This window comes from Rhinopithecus bieti, unplaced genomic scaffold (assembly GCF_001698545.2).
Source record: "Rhinopithecus bieti isolate Rb0 unplaced genomic scaffold, ASM169854v2 scaffold_62033, whole genome shotgun sequence".
NCBI classification, from domain to species: domain Eukaryota; kingdom Metazoa; phylum Chordata; class Mammalia; order Primates; family Cercopithecidae; genus Rhinopithecus; species Rhinopithecus bieti.
Window position 1 is genome coordinate 122229 of NW_016823575.1, and position 19054 is coordinate 141282.

Sequence of the window (19054 nt, forward strand, 5' to 3'; positions counted from 1 at the left end):
GGAGTCTCGCTCTGTCACCCAGGCTGGAGTGCAGTGGCTGGATCTCAGCTCACTGCAAGCTCCGCCTCCCGGGTTTACACCATTCTCCTGCCTCAGCCTCCCGAGTAGCTGGGACTACAGGCGCCGCCACCTCGCCCGGCTAGTTTTTTGTATTTTTAGTAGAGATGGGGTTTCACCATGTTAGCCAGGATGGTCTCGATCTACTGACCTCGTGATCCGCCCATCTCGGCCTCCCAAAGTGCTGGGATTACAGGCTTGAGCCACCGGGCCCGGCCAACCTTCTTGTTTTTTAACAAGAAGAAACAAACAAACACATACACTATCCTAGGCCTGCACTGGGTCGGGAATCATCAATATCACTGTCTTCCACCTCCACATCTTGTTTCACAGCTACACATGTAGCTGTCATCTCCTGTGATAACAGTGCTGTTTCTGGACACCTCCTGGAGGATCTGCCTGAGGGAGAAGGAGTACATTCTAGAGTAATGATAAAGGCTGGGTGCAGTGGCTCATGCCTGTAATCCCAGGACTTTGGGAGGCTGAGGCAGGTGGATCAATTGAGGTCAGGAGTTCGAGACCAGCCTGGCCAACATGGTGAAACATTGTCTCTACTAAAAATACAAAAATTAGCTGGGTGTGGTGGCAGGTGCCTGTAATCCCAGCTACTCAGGAGATTGAGGCAGGAGAATTGCTTGAACCCGGGAGGCAGAGGTTACAGTGAGCCAAGATGGCGCCACTGCATTCCAGCCTGGATGAGAGAGTGAGACTCTGTCTCAAAAAATAAAATAAAATAACAATAAAAAGTATAGTACAGTAAATACAGAAAGCAGGAGCTGTTGTTTATTATCATTATCAAGTATTATGTGCTGTGCACAATCCTATGCACTGTACTTTCTTTCTTGTTTTTTTTTTTTTTTGAGACAGAGTCTTCCCTTGTCACCCAGGCTGGAGTGCAGTGGCATGATCTTGGTTCACTGCAACCTCCACCTCCAGGGTTCAAGCGATTCTCCTGCCTCAGCCTTCTAAGTAGCTGGGATTACAGGTGTACACCACCACGCCAGGCTAATTTTTGTATTTTTAGTAGAGACTGGGTTTCACCATGTTGGTCAGGCTGGTCTCGAACTCCTGACCTCGTGATCTGCCCACCTCAGCCTCCCAAAGTGCTGGGATGTAGGCGTGAGCCACTGCGCCCAGCCACACTGTACTTTCATATGACTGGCCATGCAGTAGGTTTGTTTATACCAGCATTGTCACAAACAGGTAAGACAGACATTTTGACGGCTATTTGTCAGGTCCTTTGTATTCTTACGCGACCATCATCGTTGACCAAAACAGATTATTATACCCTAAATCACTGTACATTCCAACTAGTCCCATCACCCAGCACAGGGCTTGGCACACAGTAGGTCATCAATGAATACAAGCTGGGGACAGGGGCTCACAACTGTAATCCCAGTGCTTTGGGAAGCTGAGGTAGGAGGATTGCTTGAGCCCAGAAGTTCGAGGCTGCAATGTGGTACGATTGTGCCACTGCACTCCAGTCTGGATGACAGAGTGAGAACCTGTCTTAAAAATAAATAGCTGGGGACCGGGCGTGGTGGCTCATGCCGTAATCCCAGCACTTTGGGAGGCTGAGGTGGGCAGATCACCTGAGGTCAGGAGTTCGAGACCAGCCTGGCCAAGATGGTGAAACCCCATCTCTACCAAAAATATAAAAATTAGCCAGGCTTGGTGGCTCATGCCTGTAATCACAGCTACTGGGGAGGCTGAGGCAGGAGAATCACTTGAACTCGGGAGGTGGAGGTTGCAGTGAGCCAAGATCGTGCCATTGCACTCCAGCCTGGGCGGCAAGAGTGAGACTTCATCTCAAAAATAATAATAATAATAAAATAAAATAAATAATTGGGTGTAGTGGTCTGCTTGTAGTTCCAGCTACTTGGGAGGCTGAGGGAGGAGGATCGCTTGAGTCCAGGAATTTTGGGTTGTAGTGTGCTATGCCTATCAGTTGTCTGCACTAAGTTTGTCATCAATTTCATGTCCTCCTGGGAACAGGAGACCGACAGGTTTCCTAAGGAGAGGTGAACCAGCCTAAGTTGGAAACAGAGCAAGTCAAAACTGCCGTACTGGTCAGTAGTGGGATCTCACCTGTAAATAGCTACTGCATTCCAGCCTGGGCAACATAGTGAGATCCTGTCTCTATTTTAGATAATAAATATTTTTTTTTTCTTTTTTTTTTTGAGATGGGGTCTCTCTCTGTCGCCCAGGCTGGAGTGGAGTGGGATGATCTCAGGTCTTTGCAACCTCCACCTCCTGGGTTCAAGCGATTCTCGTGCCTCAGCCTCCCAAGTAGCTAGGATTATAGGCATGCACCGCCATGCCTGGCTAATTTTTGTAATTTTTTTTTTTAGTATAGATGGGGTTTCTCTATGTTCCCCAGGCTGGTCTCAAATTTCTGGGCTCAAGTGACCCACCTGCCTCGGCCTCCCATAGTACTGGGATTATAGGCGTGAGCCACTTTGCCTGGCCAATAAATAAATATTAGTTGACTGAATAAACTGATACATGAAATTATGGCATTCTATTGTTATACATTTTCCATAATTGAGAACGAATCACTCCTATTTCCTGTCCAAGAGTTCTGGTTTCTTTAGGAAAGGTAAATGGTTTCAAACAAAAACACTGACAACAAAATACGCAGTCTCTGAGGATTGTGCCAGAAAATAATAGCAAAGAGTTCTGGCTCCCAAAATCATTTTATTTAAAAAAAAAACAAAAAACAAACAAACAAAAAAGCCTGGAATATTTACATACCCATTGGAATAATGACATAATGGAAGGTGATCACTCGGGAGAGTAATTGAGTAATTACTACCTCTGCCTATGTAGGTGCAAGAATGTGACTGACACACGTGTGTACCTAGTGTTTTTCCATGACGGGAAGAAAGATGAGTGGCTATCAAGGGGGTGGCACAGCCCTCGCACAGTTGCGACTCCACCATCCCATTTGAAGCTGGGGTCCTGCTGCCTGAGGAGCTGACAGGCCCAGCGGGGCACCTGCTCAGGGAGCCAAAGGAGTATTTGAGGTGATGCTGCCCCTCTCTTGCTTCTCTCTCTGGCTTAAACTGTCCTGATTTTAAGCCCCCACGAAGCAGCCAGTGAGGCTGCACCACCGCACTGGCCTCCACAATCATATTTCCTTCTTGTAAACTGTATCACTACCCAGTGTTTGCAGTGATTTTAGTGATACCCCTTTCGACTTGCTAGGAACAACATAGTCCAATGTGCACTCACCAATCTTTTATTTTTTGTTTTTTGAGATGGAGTCTTGCTCTGTTGCCCAGGCTTGAGTGCAATGGCGTGATCGTGGCTTATTGCAACCTCCACCTCCTGGGTTCAAGCGATTCTCCTTCCTCAGCCTCCCCAGTAGCTGGGATTACAGGTACGTGCCATCATGCCTGGGTAATTTTTGTATTTTTGTATTTTTTAGAGATGGGGTTTCACCATGTTGGTCAGGCTGGTCTTGAACTCCTGACCTCAGGTGATCCACCCACCTCGGCCTCTCAAAGTGCTGGGATTACAGGCGTGAGCCACCGTGTCTGGCCTCAAATCATTTTTCTGAGTTGAGATGCAACAGTCCGCAAACCAGGCAGAGCAAGTCTTCAGTAAACCCAGGTTCAGGGAGGCTCACATGGGCCAGCCAGGCTCAGGGCCTGTGGCTGGGCTGCAAAAGGGGCCGTGGCAGTGACCAGGCTGTGAACTGTCCCCACAGGAGGCTAGGGCTGAGTTGGGGAAAGCTTGGCATCCTCACGCTCTGGCGCAGTCTGATGTCCTCTAGTTGCCTCTGTTTTCTGAGAGACTGGGTGTTGTGGGCTGAATGTGTCCCCACAATTCATACATCAAAGTCCTCAGCTTCAGTGCCTCCAAGTGTGACTGCAATTGGAGATCGGGTCTTTACAGCAGTGATTTAGCTCCTGTGTGGTCTGACTTCCATGCAACAAAGGAGCATCTCTTCGTGCGCGTGGCCTTTCAGCGCTCCTGACGTAGCCCAGGACTGCGCTTCTTCGTGGTCTGAGCTCCCATAGCATGCTGGGTGCTCTTGTGGTCAGCTGAAACCACCAGATTCACCCCCCCACCTGGACCGCTACATCTCAGAGTATGCCAGGGCAGTATTTGATCAGAGATTATATGGTTAATAGCATACAGATATGATTAGCAGCGTACATGTTTTTGCATTTTTGAATGTGGATACATAAAATGGGTTTTTCTGGACCACAATCTGGATGTCCTCCGTTTGAATCAAATCCACCCCTGAGACTAAAAGGTCTTGCATATTCTTCAAGCTGTTGGGGTGCAGGTCCACATGCCTTTATCCATAATGCTGAAATCCAAAAGACTCTACAAATCAAATGATCTTTTAAGAACTCATTTGGTGGCAAAAGCTGAGCCGAAGCTATTTATAGGCTAGAGTCATTCCACTTAGTGTGAATATTCAGGCATTTTTGTGCAGATATGTTTTGATTAAAGATTTCTTTCTCGGCTGGGCGTGCTGGATCACGCCTGTAATCTCAGCACTTTGGGAAGCTGAGGCAGGTGGATCACCTGAGGTCAGGAGTTCAAGACCAGCCTGGCCAACATGGTGAAACCCCATCTCTACTAAAAAACACAAAATTAGCTGGGCATGGTGGCACATGCCTGTAATTCCAGCTACTAGGAAGGCTGAGGCAGGAGAATTGTCTGAGCCCAGGAGGTGGAGGTTGCAGTGAGCTGAGATCTCACCACTGTACTCAAGCCTGGGCGACAGAGCAAGACTCCATCTCAAAACAAAACAAAACAACAAAAAAGATTTCTTCCTCAGTGTTCACTGAGGCTTTACCACCAAATATTCAATATACTCACTGTATTAATTTTTTTGTTTTTATTTTTATTTATTTATTTATTTCAAGACGAAACCTTGTTCTGTCATCCAGGCTGGAGTATAGTGGCATGATCTCAGCTCACAGCAACCTCCACCTCCTGGGTTCAAGTGATCCTCCTGCCTCAGCCTCCTGAGTAGCTGGCATTACAGGCACGCATCACCATGCCCAGTTAATTTTTTTTTGTATTTTTAATAGAGACGGGGTTTCATCATGTTGTCCAGGCTGGTCTCGAACTCCTGACCTTAGGTGATCCACCAGCCTCGGCCTCCTGAAGTGCTGGGATTACAGGTGTGAGCCACCGCGCCCGGCCCTAATCTTTTTTTAAAAAACCTGAAATCAAAAACATACCTGACCCTAAGGGTGGTAGATAAGGGATAAAGGACCTATTGTCAAAGCCCAGCTTAAGTCTAACAATAAAAAAAACAAACAAACAAAAACAGATCATTTTCTTGCCGTGTGACATGGTATCTATTTTTGGGGCTGTAGATTAAGGCCTCTTTTATTTCTAAAAGTTCTGCATTAACATTGAACATTGGCCAATCTAGATTATTTCTAAAGGCCTTCCAAAGACCTAGAGATAGAGGCCGCCACGATTCCCTGTCATTTCCCCCTTAAAGAGAAATATTCAAGATCCATGAATATCTGTGGCCATCTTGGGAATTCTGTGACACTTTTTGGCACTCTGACTTGAAGTATTTAATAGAGGAAATTAAATTGGAAGGCTTTCCTCTTAACAGGTCTATCAAGTTAAAACTTTTTGGGATGAAATTTTATCAGTTTTAGTACATACTCATGTTATGAGATGGAACATAAATGTTATTGAAACTTAACTATTTTTTTCTTTCTTTCTTTCTTTCTTTCTTTTTTTTGTTTTTTTTTTTTGTAGAGACAGGGTCTCATGATGTTGTCCTGGCTGGTCTCACACTCCTGGCCTCAAGTGATAGTCCTGATTCAGCTTCCCAAAGTGTTGGGATTATAGGTGTGAGCCACCATACCTGGCCAAAACATTTTATTCTGAAGTGTAGTCTCTACAAATTGTCTTTAAAAGTGTGAATGGCAAGTTAAAATCTCGCATGACTTTTCTTCCCAAATAAAACTACTTAAGGAAAAATTTCCCCTCCCATCTGTGTGGGCTCAAGTAGTACATCTTGAAGTAATACCCTTGCCTACTCAGAACACTCAACTGAGTCAGGGAGATTCTACACAAAGGTGTTTCACTGGTTTTATTTCACAAGGAAACAATATGAAGTGAAGCCAATCTATTCCTTCTGTGGCTTTAAACGCTCCCGATCCCTCAGCTGTGAAACAGCGATAGCATTGTCCAGATCTTCCTGGGTTGTTGTGTGAGTTAGAGATAATTTTTATAATTTGCCAAAGCACAGGAGGGCCCTGAGTAAAGGATGTGTGTGTGGGTATCTTTGTATGTTTATAATTACCATTTCCATCAGGAAATACAGCAAGACTTCACCTAATCTGAAATATCTGTGGCGTTAAAATGTAGGGAATAGAGAACTACAATCTCTCTTCCACCAACCAGAAGTGGAAAATAAAGGAAGATGCTAACAGGAAAGCTGGGTGGTTTGATCTCATCTGACAGGTGTTCTTGGCTGAGGAAGCAGGAGACGTCCGAGAACCGGCTATAGAACCTGGCAGTGACAGACAGAAGAACTGGGGAATGAGCCCTAGGACCAATATTTAATTTATTTGAAGGTGTCAGAAGCTGAGGTTGCAGAATTGGGTCCTTTTCAGCAGCTACCGCCCCTGGATGTAGTTTGTGAGAGAAAGGGGAATAAAGAGAAAGCAGACCCCGGCCGGGCACAGTGGCTCATGCTTGTAATCTCAGCACTTTGGGAAGCCAAGGCAGGCGGAATGCCTGAAGTCAGGAGTTCGAGACCAGCCTGGCTAACATTGTGAAACCCCATCTCTACCAAAAATACAAAAATTAGCCAGGCGAGATGGTGTGTGCCTGTAGTCCCAGCTACTAGGGAGGCTAGGGCAGGAGAATCGCTCCATCCAGAGAGGGGAGGGTTGCAGTGAGCTGAGATCGCACCACTGCAACTCCAGCCTGCATGACAAAGTGAGACTCTGTCTCAAAACAAAACAAAACAAAACAACAACAACAACAACAACAAAAACAGAGAGAGAGAAAGCCGACCCCACAAACTGACTTGGAAATGAGTTTATACTTACGATGCTCTCAGTGCCCTCGATCTATCCCTGGTGTAGGCAACAAAATTAATTCCCTCCTTTTATTTATTATCCTTTTATGCACCCTTGGGACAGCCAGGGCTGCTGGCTTCTGTGGCAGTGAATTTCCCCTAGAACGGGGATTGGACAGTACACGCTCCCAGTGGCTCATCAGAAGTACTTTCTTCAAGGGGATTCTGCAGAACCTCGGGAGATATGCCGGGAGGAACCATGGAAGCCCCATGTGGCCCCTACTACTAAGGACACCGGTTTCCAGCCTGTGAGTCTCCTTTAGGTTCAGTGAGCTTTGTGTTCACCAGAAGGAAGGCACATTTTTTTCCTCCTTCCTTCTCTTCCACTCCCCTTTGAGAAATGAAACCATCTGAGGAAAAAGAAGGCTGGGCTTTGCAATATGGGTCAAACTAAGTGGTGACTCTCAAGACTGAGCATACGTTATATTCACCAGGGAAGGGATTTTTGGTTCTGGGGTTTTTTTTTTTGAGACAGGGTCTCACTCTTACCCAGGCTGGAGTGCAGTCGTGCGACCATTGCTCACTGCAGCCTCGACTTCCTGGGCTCAAGTAAACCTCCCACCTCAGCCTCCCAAGTAGCTATGACCACAGGTGTGTGCTACCACACTTAGCTAATTTTTAGAATTTTTTGTAGAGGCAGGGACTTGCTATATTGCTCAGGCTGATGTCTAACTCCTGAGCTGAAGTGATCCTCCTGCCTTAGCCTCCCAAAGTGCTGAGATTACAGGCATAAGCCACTAAGTCTAGTTGACTGGGGAAGCTTTTAAAATAGACTGACATACATCCCCCACTGCACAACAGCTAAGTCAGAATCTTGGAGGTAGGGAGTATGGATTCTGTCTTTCCAGTTCTGTACGATAACCTGAGGTGTGATGACATGAGCCATTTTGCACACCATCGGAGACCCTAAAATGCTACAAACACCTACTCAGCCCCTCATTATGCCTGTCTGTCACAGGGAGGCTAGAAACCTATAGCTAAGGAAAGAGACTGTGTGTGCTGTTCATCAAGGGAACATGTGACTTCCACACATGACGGACACCAGAGATGAGGCCCAAGCTGGTGACAGGCCCACATGGAGGGAAGGATCACATGCTTGATTGAGAGGGAAAGTCAAGTGGAAAATGGTAAGAAGAGGAGGAAGTGGGAGAAGAAAAACAAGGTGAAGATAAATTTAATAATTTTCTTTAAATAAATTTGTTATGCTAAAAAAAAAAACTTTAGTCATTTTCTAGAGACTTCTTTTTGCCTTAGGGATTCTGCATAGTTCCACTCCATGTAACATATTGGGTAATACTTGTGGTTCTGAAATAAAATGCGAGCAGGGGGTGTACACAGAAAATTTACCACCATGAATCCAGGGACCAACTGTGCAGACATTATGTAATGATAATATTCTATCGTTGTGAACATGGCACTTGTGAATCAATAATTTTAGAATATTTTAGAAAGGACATTTTTAAAAAATCACATAGGAAATGAAGTTAAAATTTAGAGAAAAGTAGAATATTTTATCCCATCTTCTAAGCACCTCAAGCCTAAACAAAACACACAGAATGAAATTTTAATGATGCCTGTTAAGCCTATTTGAAAACAAATTCTATCTGGCCCCCATAAACGGATGTTCAGGCGTTGAGGTGATCAACTCCTTGGTTCTCCAATCTGAAATGCTCAAAGGAAGGAGGTAGAACTTGGGCAAGTTTAAAGCATGTAGCTCTACTGAATCACTTCTAACCACCCCACCTCCAGCTGATGACCAGTTTTTACACTGACCAAAGCTGAAAATGTAAACACAAATAAAAAGCTTGAGATGTTATTGGACGAGGTGTATTAAAATAAAATCAAAAATAGAAATATTAGGTATGTACACGACAGCATAAGTGAAACACATAATGTGATACAGAAGTTTCCATTCAAAGCTTACAGGAGAAAAATTTAGTAAACAAAACCGCTTGAACCTCCCACCACCATGGCTCACTAGAGCCTCCTAGTCACTTACGTTCCTTCATATCCTTGGGTATAAATAGTCTCATACACATGCTACACAATTTAGAAAAGATTGCTGAATCATAAAAATAGCCCCAAATGTGGCACTTTAACTTTCTAGAGTACAACTAAAATTAATACTTGATCTTTAACATAACGTTCAAATCTTTGAAGCAACAAAGGAAACTCTTATATAAGTTTTAGAAGGCCCTATAAGGTTCTTCAGAGATTAGAATCTTAGTTCTTCTAAACTACACTGTCAAAACAAATCTGGATACAGGAAATTGTGGAAATGAAAAAGCTGGACCCTTAAAAATACTCCTTCTAAACACAGAGCAGTTTCTGAGGCTCTTCTCCCTTTCCTGGGAGGTCCAGGTGAGCCCGGTGCCCTCAGGTGCACATTGGACGGCACAGCAGCTGTGTGTGCTCATGGGCTCTTCCTGCTGGAAGTGACAGAGATGTGCACGCCACTCCTGTGGCATGTCTAGCAGGTCTGAGCAGTGTTCATGGAAGAAAAATGTTTAACAGTCTCAGATTTTGGGAGGTAGGAAAAAAAAAACAACATTGAAATCTGGAAAAGACATTTTTAAGCTGCTGACTTCACCTGCAAAATCTAACAGGTTGGATTAGTAATTTTTTTTTTTTTTAACAAGTAAGCCAAAGCATAGAGAAAATACAAAGAAATGTCATGCTATGTATCTGGTTATTTTAGCTTTATAAATGAGTTTAATTCTGATATTATTGGGGATTCATTGCAGTGGTCTCTGAAACTTTGAGTCCTATGTCCATTTGTAAACACAGAGCTAGCTGGGTGTATTTTTGGAGGGAATAGGTGTTTTCTTCTCAAAAGGCTGCACTCAGACATTGTCAAGGAGAGTAAGATTACCAGCTGCTGAGGACAAGTCCATGTTGCAACTGGGTGAAGCATCCATCTAAGAGTACAGAGTACTTTCCCATGTAGAGGGTGTTCTTCCTGAGTAATTTAGCCTCCATTTCAGGATCCAGGCACGGCAGAAGATCCCAGCACATGAAATAATAAGTGCAACCAGTGATGGTTACTTTTCCTCTCTAAATGAGGCAGCCACCCCTGCCAGACGGACGGGTTTCCCTGTGCTCTAAGGCTGCTGCTGGTACTGCCCTTCCGTGGCTGTGTAGAAATCATCCAGGACGCTCTGTAAGTAATCAAATGTTGGTCTCTCTTCTGCCTTTTCTTTCCAGCACATTTTCATAATGTCATAGAGCTCATCTGGGCAGTTCTCCACACGGGGCATCCTGTAGCCCTGGGACAGGGCAGTCATCACGTCGGCATTAGTTCTCCCTAGGGTGGGAAAACAAAACAAAACAAAAAACCATGCCGTTTAGAAACCTGGCAGAGGGTCAAGTACTGCAGTGGTTTTTTGCTCCTCACGTCCTGCAACCATGATTGAAACAAGCTTTACTGAGGCTGTTAGGGGTTGCACGGCATCCTCCCAAAATTCGTAGGTTGAAGTCCTAACCCTCAGTACACCTCAGAATTGACTGCACCATATTTAGAGATAAGGCCTTCATAGAGGTAACTAAGTTAAAATGAGGGCCAGGCACGGTAGCTTATGCCTGTAATCTCAGCACTCTGGGAGGCTGAGGTGGGGGGATCACCTGAGGTCGGGAGTTTGAGACCAGCCTGACCAACATGGAGAAACCCCATCTCTACTAAAAAACACAAAATTAGCCGGGCGTGGTGGCGCATGCCTGTAATCCCAGCTACTAGGGAAGGCTGAGGCAGGAGAATCCCTTGAACCCAGGAGGCGGAGGTTGCGGTGAGCCGAGATTGTGCCATTGTACTCCAGCCTGGGTAACAAGAGCAAAACTCCGTCTCAAAAATAAATAAAATAAAATAAAATAAAATGAGGCCATTTGGGTGGGTCTTAATCCAATATGACTAATATTCTTATAAGAGGAGATTAGAAACACAGATTACTACAGGGGAAAGGCCATGTGAAGACACAGGGAGAAGGCGGCCATCTAAAAGTCCAGGAGAGAGGCCTCGGGAGAAACCAACCTGGCCAGCACCTAGACCTTGGACTTTGAAACTCCAGAACCCTGGAAAAATAAATGTCTGTTGTTTAAATTACCCAGTGTGTTGTATTGTTATGGCAGCCCTTGCCAACTAATATAGAAGCTAAGGAAATTTCTGCAAGCAACTCAATAAATAAGTTTTAGTATGGAGGGGGTCAAGACAGCATTCAGTTTGCCAAAATTTGTTAAGTAGGAGCCACAGCCAAGTTCTCTTTAATAACAAAAGGATATTGGACTTGCCTGACATTTCACATAAGTCACCTAAATTCAATCCTAACTCTCAACTTTAATTACGTTTGTGGGGTAGCGTTCTCTCAGCTTCAACCTGTAGTGTATTTATAAAAAAAAAAATAATTTTACCATATATTATCTTATACAGACATTTTCAAAATTGGCTTTTCATTTAATAATTGGTATTTTCATTTACTTAAAGTCAACATCCTTAAGTCAGCCCGACCAATTGATTACATACTTGCCAAATAGTTAAAAACTTAGGGATTAATTTGGAAAATAATGATGGTTCAGTTAATCTGAAGGACACTTGTCTGTAGTTTGTGCTACGTATCTTGTGGGTGTCACTGTCTTTTAAGAGCAAGATATTAATTGAGGAGGAAAACTGAACCCCAATCATAGTCTCAAGTGGAGCTACTTCACAGACACAGTTAACTGTTCCAATCTGCAGTACCTGGCCAGAGTGACAGCTCACTCTGACTCTGGATTTGCATATTCTTGACCTCCAGGAGAGAAGTAAGGTGCTCATTACTCCTCTAGAGCTCTGCAAAAGGCCTGGTAATAGAGGATTTTTTAATGTGGTCAAATGTCTCAGAGTAATTCAGAAACTGAACTGTCAATCTTTGATCCTGAGAATAGCTTTAAGGGGTAAAAAAGATTATAATAATAACATTTTCCTGCATGATAAAGGGGATTAATCCTTTAATTATATCCTTATCTAGCAGTACCTATCCACACCTGTATGTTTTGCATATTTTGTGGATACCCTGTTCTGTAGGATGTGAACTTCTCTAGAGAAGACTGTATTTCATGCAAAGTATATACAATTTCTGGCACATGAGAGGGGCTCCATTCCTCACAACTAATTTCCTTTCCATAGCTATCTCTTTTTCAAAGCTGTGTATTTTACCATCCGTGGTCACTGGAAGGATTCAAAATAAGTGGCAGCTTTAGGGGAAATGGTTTTTACCAGATTTGAAACAGAACCTTGTTTTGAATGTATTCTGTAATCAGTGTTTTCCAAATTGCGCAGCACTATCCGCATTTGGGATCAACAATTTGGGATCAACAAATTGATTTTTTTAGGGTACTACTAGTTTTCTTTTTTTTTTTTAGGCAGAGTCTCCCTCTTTCACCCAGGCTGGAGTGCAGTGGCGAGATCTCGGCTCACCGCAACCTCCGCCTCCCAGGTTCAAGTGATTCTCCTGCCTCAGCCTCCCAAGTAGCTGGGATTACAGGTGCCCACTACTATGCCAGGCTAATTTTCATATTTTTAGTAGAGACAGGGTTTCACCATGTTGGCTAGGCTAGTCTCAAACTCCCGACCTCAAGTGATCTGCCCATCTTGGCCTCCCAAAGTGCTGGATTAAAAGCAGGAGCCACCGCATCCAGCCAACTACCAGTATTTTTAAAAATGAATTACAACAGAATAAAACAGAAAAGGTCAGAAAGCACTGCACGTAGGAAAGGTCAATATGGTTTTATGAAACATTTGCTTTATATACAGAGTAGGTTTCTGTGTATTTCTCACAATGCTTTATGGCCAGTGAACTTTGAGATCCTCTGCCTTTAACTTACCTTTTTTCATCTAAGGACACAGTGACCTTTCCTGAATTTAAACCCCTGAAAGAAGACATGATCATTTCTGTCTTGGAAGACCCCTTGTTTTTGAAATTGAAAGATCCACACAAACTTTATAATGATTCACATCTCTTGAGAATTATTTATATAGCGAATCAATTTTCTTGAGTCTAATTCTGAGTCTATCTTCAAATATTTGTGTGACTAGAATTTTCTAACTAAAAGACTTCATTTGATTCTCATTGCTCAAAGCCAAAGACAGATTTGTATTATCCTCTTTATTTGGAAGTTTTAGTCTCTGTAAAATGATACGGCCTCAGCATTGCTCTGGCTCTTTTAACTAGCCAAGCTCACTTGGATAAATTTCAGAAGAAAGATCTGTGTATACATCTACTTTCTTGGGTGAAATTCTGGGATCATGGTGGGAGGACTAACATCCAGTATAATATAAATAGCAACTGGACCTGCAAACTCAGTTTGGAGTATCTCTTACACCTCCTTCCTGGAGAAACCTCATTTGCATAAAAGGTCAGAATGCAGCCACAGCAGAAGATAAAGCTTTCTAGGTCACCCTAGCCCAACAGCAGGCTTTTTTCTTCCTGGTTTCAGTATGTTCTCCTAGCTCTGAAGGACTCTCGATGATACTGGTAAAGGCTGGACATGCTCCACCCTGTTCGGGGAATTCGACTTCATAAGAAGAATTGGAAGAATGGAATCTGAAGCCTATCTTTTTATGTACAAGTAAAGCAACAAATGACATCCGCTATTAAATGACAAGTCTTGTGAAAGAAAGAAATAGAAGAGGAGAGGGACCTCAACCAGACCCTAAGATTACATGTGATAGTTGGCGTCGGCCTGTTGCTAAGTTAAAGAAAGTAAACACCCATTGGCTGGTGATCTCCTTAGAAGGAACACAGTTTCACTCTCCATCCTTCCTCTTTTCGACAAGCACTTACTGAGTGCTCACTGTGGGTCATGAACTAGCACTGAGCTCTGAGACATGCAGAGATAGTTAAGACAGAGCGTTGTCCTCAAATGACACACAGCCCAGTCGGGACAGTGTCCTCACTAGAAGGAGGTGGTGGGGAGCAGGGGGTGGCATCTGGAGTGGGTAGAAATCAGCAGAGACTACAAGTTGGTAAAGGAGCAGAAGAAAGAGAAAAATGTGGCACAGCAGAGAAAAGGAACAGACAGCTAGCGACAGGGAGGAGCCCAGCTGCACCACAAACTATGACAATCTTCAGTCACACAGGTCCCCGGCGTGTGTGTATCAGGAAGAGCCAGATACCCTGGGACTACAGTCTCCCACCCAATCACACTCCTTTCAAAAGGGCAAATTATTATTACTATTATTATTTTCTGAGTTTTGCTTGTGAACACAGTGAGTGTTTGTGGCAGGACAAATTTTTTGATTCTCATTCAGCTGGCATTAAGATGCTAGATATATCCGGTCAGAAACAGCCAGAAAAGACATGCTGCTTCAGAAAATTTTTTCACTTTCAAACCTTTTGCTTTGTATAAACAAAGTAAAACAAGACCCCAACCAGGACCCAACAAGACACCCCCACTCTTTTTTTGAGACAGGGTCTCACTCTGTTGCCCAGACTGGAGTACATGGTGCGATCATAGCTCACTGCAGCCTCAAACTCCCTGGGCTTGGTGATCCTCCCACCTCAGCCTCCTGAGTTGCTGAGACTACAGGTGCATACCACCATACCCCGGTAATTTTTAAATTATTTTGTAGAGGCAGGGTCTTGCTATGTTATCCGGGCTGGTCTCAAATTCCTGGCCTCCAGAAATCCACCTGCTTCGGCCTCCCAAAGTGCTGGGATTACAGGCATGAGCCACCATGCCCAGCCAGACTCCTCTTGTTTTCTGTATAAAATTTATAGAGAAATATAATCATAGTTTTGGTTTTAAGATAATGAAGTAAAGATCTTTTGCCTCCTCCCCACTTTTTTTTTTTTTTTAACTGTAATTCATCCCAAAACAAAAAAGAGAACAAGAAGTAGAAACTTAAACTCCATCTCTGATGAGGCTAAGAGACACCTGGCAGCCAGAGGAAGAAGTGGTCTGAGCCAAGAGGAAGAAAATGCAACCAACATGCCTGCAGAGAGGGGCACTGACAACAGGCAAGGTGGCCCATCCCAACTCACCCCGGGAAGGTGCACACTGTGTGGCCAGCACACACCACGAGGGAGGGAGGCCAGTGCCGAGGGCAGGACAGTACCTGCAGCCCACTTGGCAGTGCCCAGGTGAATGCTGGAAGAAACAATGGAGAAGCTTTATGCAGGGAATGCTGGGCCCAAGTGGAGGTGGGGAAAGCATGGTATGGAAGACCAGGAGTGAGGAGAAAGGCTGAAGACATGGACCACACCATTCATGGACCTTGAGGGTTATGCTGAGTGAAATAAACCAGACACTAGGGCAAAACTGTATGACTCCCTTTATAGGATGTCTCTAGAGTAGAAACAGAACACTGGTTGCCTATGGGGAGAGAATCGTGTGGCTGGGAATAAAGTGGAGGACCTTTCAGCTTATACCTCTTTGTATCTCTTGAATTTAACACCATGTGGCTGGCCAGGCATGGTGGCTCACACCTGTAATTCCAGCACTTTGGGAGGTTGAGGAGGGAGGATCACTTGACCCAGGAGTTAGAAACCAGCCTGGGCAACATAGTGAGACCCTGTCTCTACAAAAAATTTATAAATTAGCTGGGTGTTGTGGCATGCGCCTATAGTCCTAGCTACTCAGGAGGCTTAGGCGGGAGGATCACTTGAGCCCAGGAGTTAAAGGCTGCAGTGAGCTATGATCATGCCAGCCCAGGTGACAGAGCAAGACCCTGTCAAATAAACAAATAAATGAAAAATAAAAGTATGTGGCCATATTCTTATCTAATAACTAATAATAAGTGGAAAAAACTTAAGAGATAAAAGTTATGAGTAGAATATTTAGAACTATATGCAGCAAATGCTAGAATAAGGAATCAAAATTCCTGAAAGTAGATTCCTTTGAGGAGCACCCGCAGGTGTGGAGCAATTTTTCATTAGAAGTGTTTTTGTGACCAGGTGCGGTGGCCCATGCCTGTAATCCCTGCAGGGGGGATGAGGTGGGTGGATCACCTGAGGTCAGGAGTTCAAGACCAGCCTGGCCAATATGGTGAAATCCCGTCTCTACTAAAAATACAAAAATTAGCTGGGCGTGGTGGTGCACACCTGTAGTCCCAGTGACTCGGGAGGTTGAGGCAGGAGGATTGTTTGAACTCAGGAGGTGGAGGTTGCAGTGAGCCAAGATCGCACCACTGCACTCCAGCCTGGGTGACGGAGAGAGACTGTCTCAAAAAAAAAAGAGTCTTTCTGTACTACTTTTTAGAAGTGCATATATTACTTAGATAAGAATAAAATATTTAATAAAATGTCATTGTAAAAAAACTAGAAATTTCAGAAATTCATCAAGAAGAAAATTAATATAACCTATTGTCTCTTGACCCAAGGTTAACAACATTTTGGTATATTATATTAGTCTTTCTTTCTCCTCTAAAAATGTGTTTGCTTTGTATGTGACTTTCTTTTTTCTTTTTTGTTTTCCCTGCTTTCTTTTATTTCCTTTTTATTTTACAAAGCTAAGTATATGATATGGCTTCTTCTTCTTTTTTTTTTTGAGACAGAGTCTTGCTTTGTCACTCAGGCTGGAGCACAGTGGCGCTTCTTGGCTCACTACAGCCTCTGTCTCCTGGCTTCAAGCATTCAAGCAATTCTCTGCCTCAACCTCTCAAGTAGCTAGGATTACAGGCGTTGGCCACCATGCCAGGCTAAATTTTTTTGTATTTTTTGTAGAGACAGGGTTTTGCCATGTTGTCCAGGCTGGTCTCGAACTCCTGGCCTCAAGTGATCCACCCAAGTTGGGAATACAGGCATCAGCCACCACACCTGGCCTGTATAGCTTCTAAAGTACTTTAAAAACAAACAAAACATAGCCAGCAGTTTACTGGGTAAAGAAAATACTTTCAGATAATTCCATTAATCAGTGGATTCTCTCCCATACGCAGTTTTATAACAGTGTGGAAAATGGCATGTTTTGGCAATGTTTACCAATTTCTATGCTCTATGAATTAAGTCCTCTCATATGAAGTAAATAGGATTGCTTATGTTTATAAACCTAATGGTAGAGGCTCTTGTAACATACAACTCTCGTGCCTAAAAAATTTACTGATCCAGATCTCCTCAAGACATCTCACATTCCCAGTCCTTCCAGGGACAAGCCAATCAGGGAACAGAGCAGTTGATGGATTCTGGTGGGTTCTTCCATATAGAGAGAAATATATTTTTGTGATTCCGACCATTTTTCTACTGGTTCTTTTTTTATTATTTTATTTTTGAGATGGAGTCTCGCTCCCATCACGTAGGCTAGAGTGCAGTGGTGCGATCTTGGCTCACTGCAACCTCTACCTCCTGGGTTCAAGTGATTCTCCTTCCTCAGCCTCCCGAGTAGCTGGGATTACAGGCGTGTGCCAGCACGCCTGGCTAATTTTATTTTATTTTATTTATTTATTTATTTTTATTTTTTTTTTTGAGACAGAGTCTCACTCTGTCACCCAGGCTGGAGTGCAGTGGTGCGATCTCAGCTCACTGCAAGCTCTGCCTCCCAGGTTCATGCCATTCTCTTGCCTCAGCCTCCCGAGTAGCTAGGACTACAGGCGCCTGCCACCACCCCTGGCTAATTTTTTGTATTTTTAGTAGAGACGGGGTTTCACCGTATTAGCCAGGATGGTCTTGACCTCCTGACCTTGTGATCTGCCCACCTTAGCTTCCCAAAGTGCTGGGATTACAGGCATGAGGCACAGCGCCCGGCCTAATTTTTATATTTTTGGTAGAGATGGGGTTTTGCCATGTTGGCCAGGCTGGTCTTGAACTCCTGACGTCAGGTGATCCACCTGCCTTAGCCTCCCAAAGTGCTAGGATTACACGTGTGAGCTGCCCGCCTGGCTGGTCCTTTTTTGAAAAAAATGACTTTTCACCCCAAATATTTCCAAATCCTGGGCATTGCTCACATCAGCTGAGGGGTCTTGTGAGGCACATGGATCTGGGGCTCAGAGCAGCTTTGCCACCAGCGAGGGGTTCAATCACCTTCTCAAGCCTCAGGGGCCATGGCGGCACGTCACATGCAGCACACCACACATATCACAGAACATTCTTTTATGAGATTATATGTTTATTTTATCAGGTGTCAGATTATATACCTAATCTGACTATATAATCTTTCTCTACAGACAGATTATAGAAAGAGATGTAGGCATAGATGGAGATAGAGATATATAACATCAGACATCAGGGCTGATTANCCTCAGCCTCCCGAGTAGCTAGGACTACAGGCGCCTGCCACCACCCCTGGCTAATTTTTTGTATTTTAGTAGAGACGGGGTTTCACCGTATTAGCCAGGATGGTCTTGACCTCCTGACCTTGTGATCTGCCCACCTTAGCTTCCCAAAGTGCTGGGATTACAGGCATGAGGCACAGCGCCCGGCCTAATTTTATATTTTGGTAGAGATGGGGTTTTGCCATGTTGGCCAGGCTGGTCTTGAACTCCTGACCTCAGGTGATCCACCTGCCTTAGCCTCCCAAAGTGCTAGGATTACACGTGTGAGCTGCCCGCCTGGCTGGTCCTTTTTTGAAAAAAATGACTTTTCACCCCAAATATTTCCAAATCCTGGGCATTGCTCACATCAGCTGAGGGGTCTTGTGAGGCACATGGATCTGGGGCTCAGAGCAGCTTTGCCACCAGCGAGGGGTTCAATCACCTTCTCAAGCCTCAGGGGCCATGGCGGCACGTCACATGCAGCACACCACACATATCACAGAACATTCTTTTATGAGATTATATGTTTATTTTATCAGGTGTCAGATTATATACCTAATCTGACTATATAATCTTTCTCTACAGACAGATTATAGAAAGAGATGTAGGCATAGATGGAGATAGAGATATATAACATCAGACATCAGGGCTGATTAGAAATATATTTCCTATTTTGCAGCAATATTAATTCATTAATCTCGGTGTCTAGA

General features: G+C 44.1%; 1 protein-coding gene across 2 annotated transcripts in view; it reads right to left on the reverse strand.

The window, feature by feature from the left end:
* Positions 1–8932: 8932 nt before the first annotated feature.
* LYN (LYN proto-oncogene, Src family tyrosine kinase) overlaps positions 8933–19054 on the reverse strand; it is a 142770-nt gene continuing 132648 nt past the window's right edge. For both annotated transcript variants that reach the window (XM_017861651.1, XM_017861652.1), the window contains exon 13: positions 8933–10439. In XM_017861651.1, the coding sequence (XP_017717140.1) occupies positions 10237–10439 (203 nt within the window). In that variant the 3' untranslated portion in view covers positions 8933–10236. The remainder of the gene's footprint in view (positions 10440–19054) is intronic.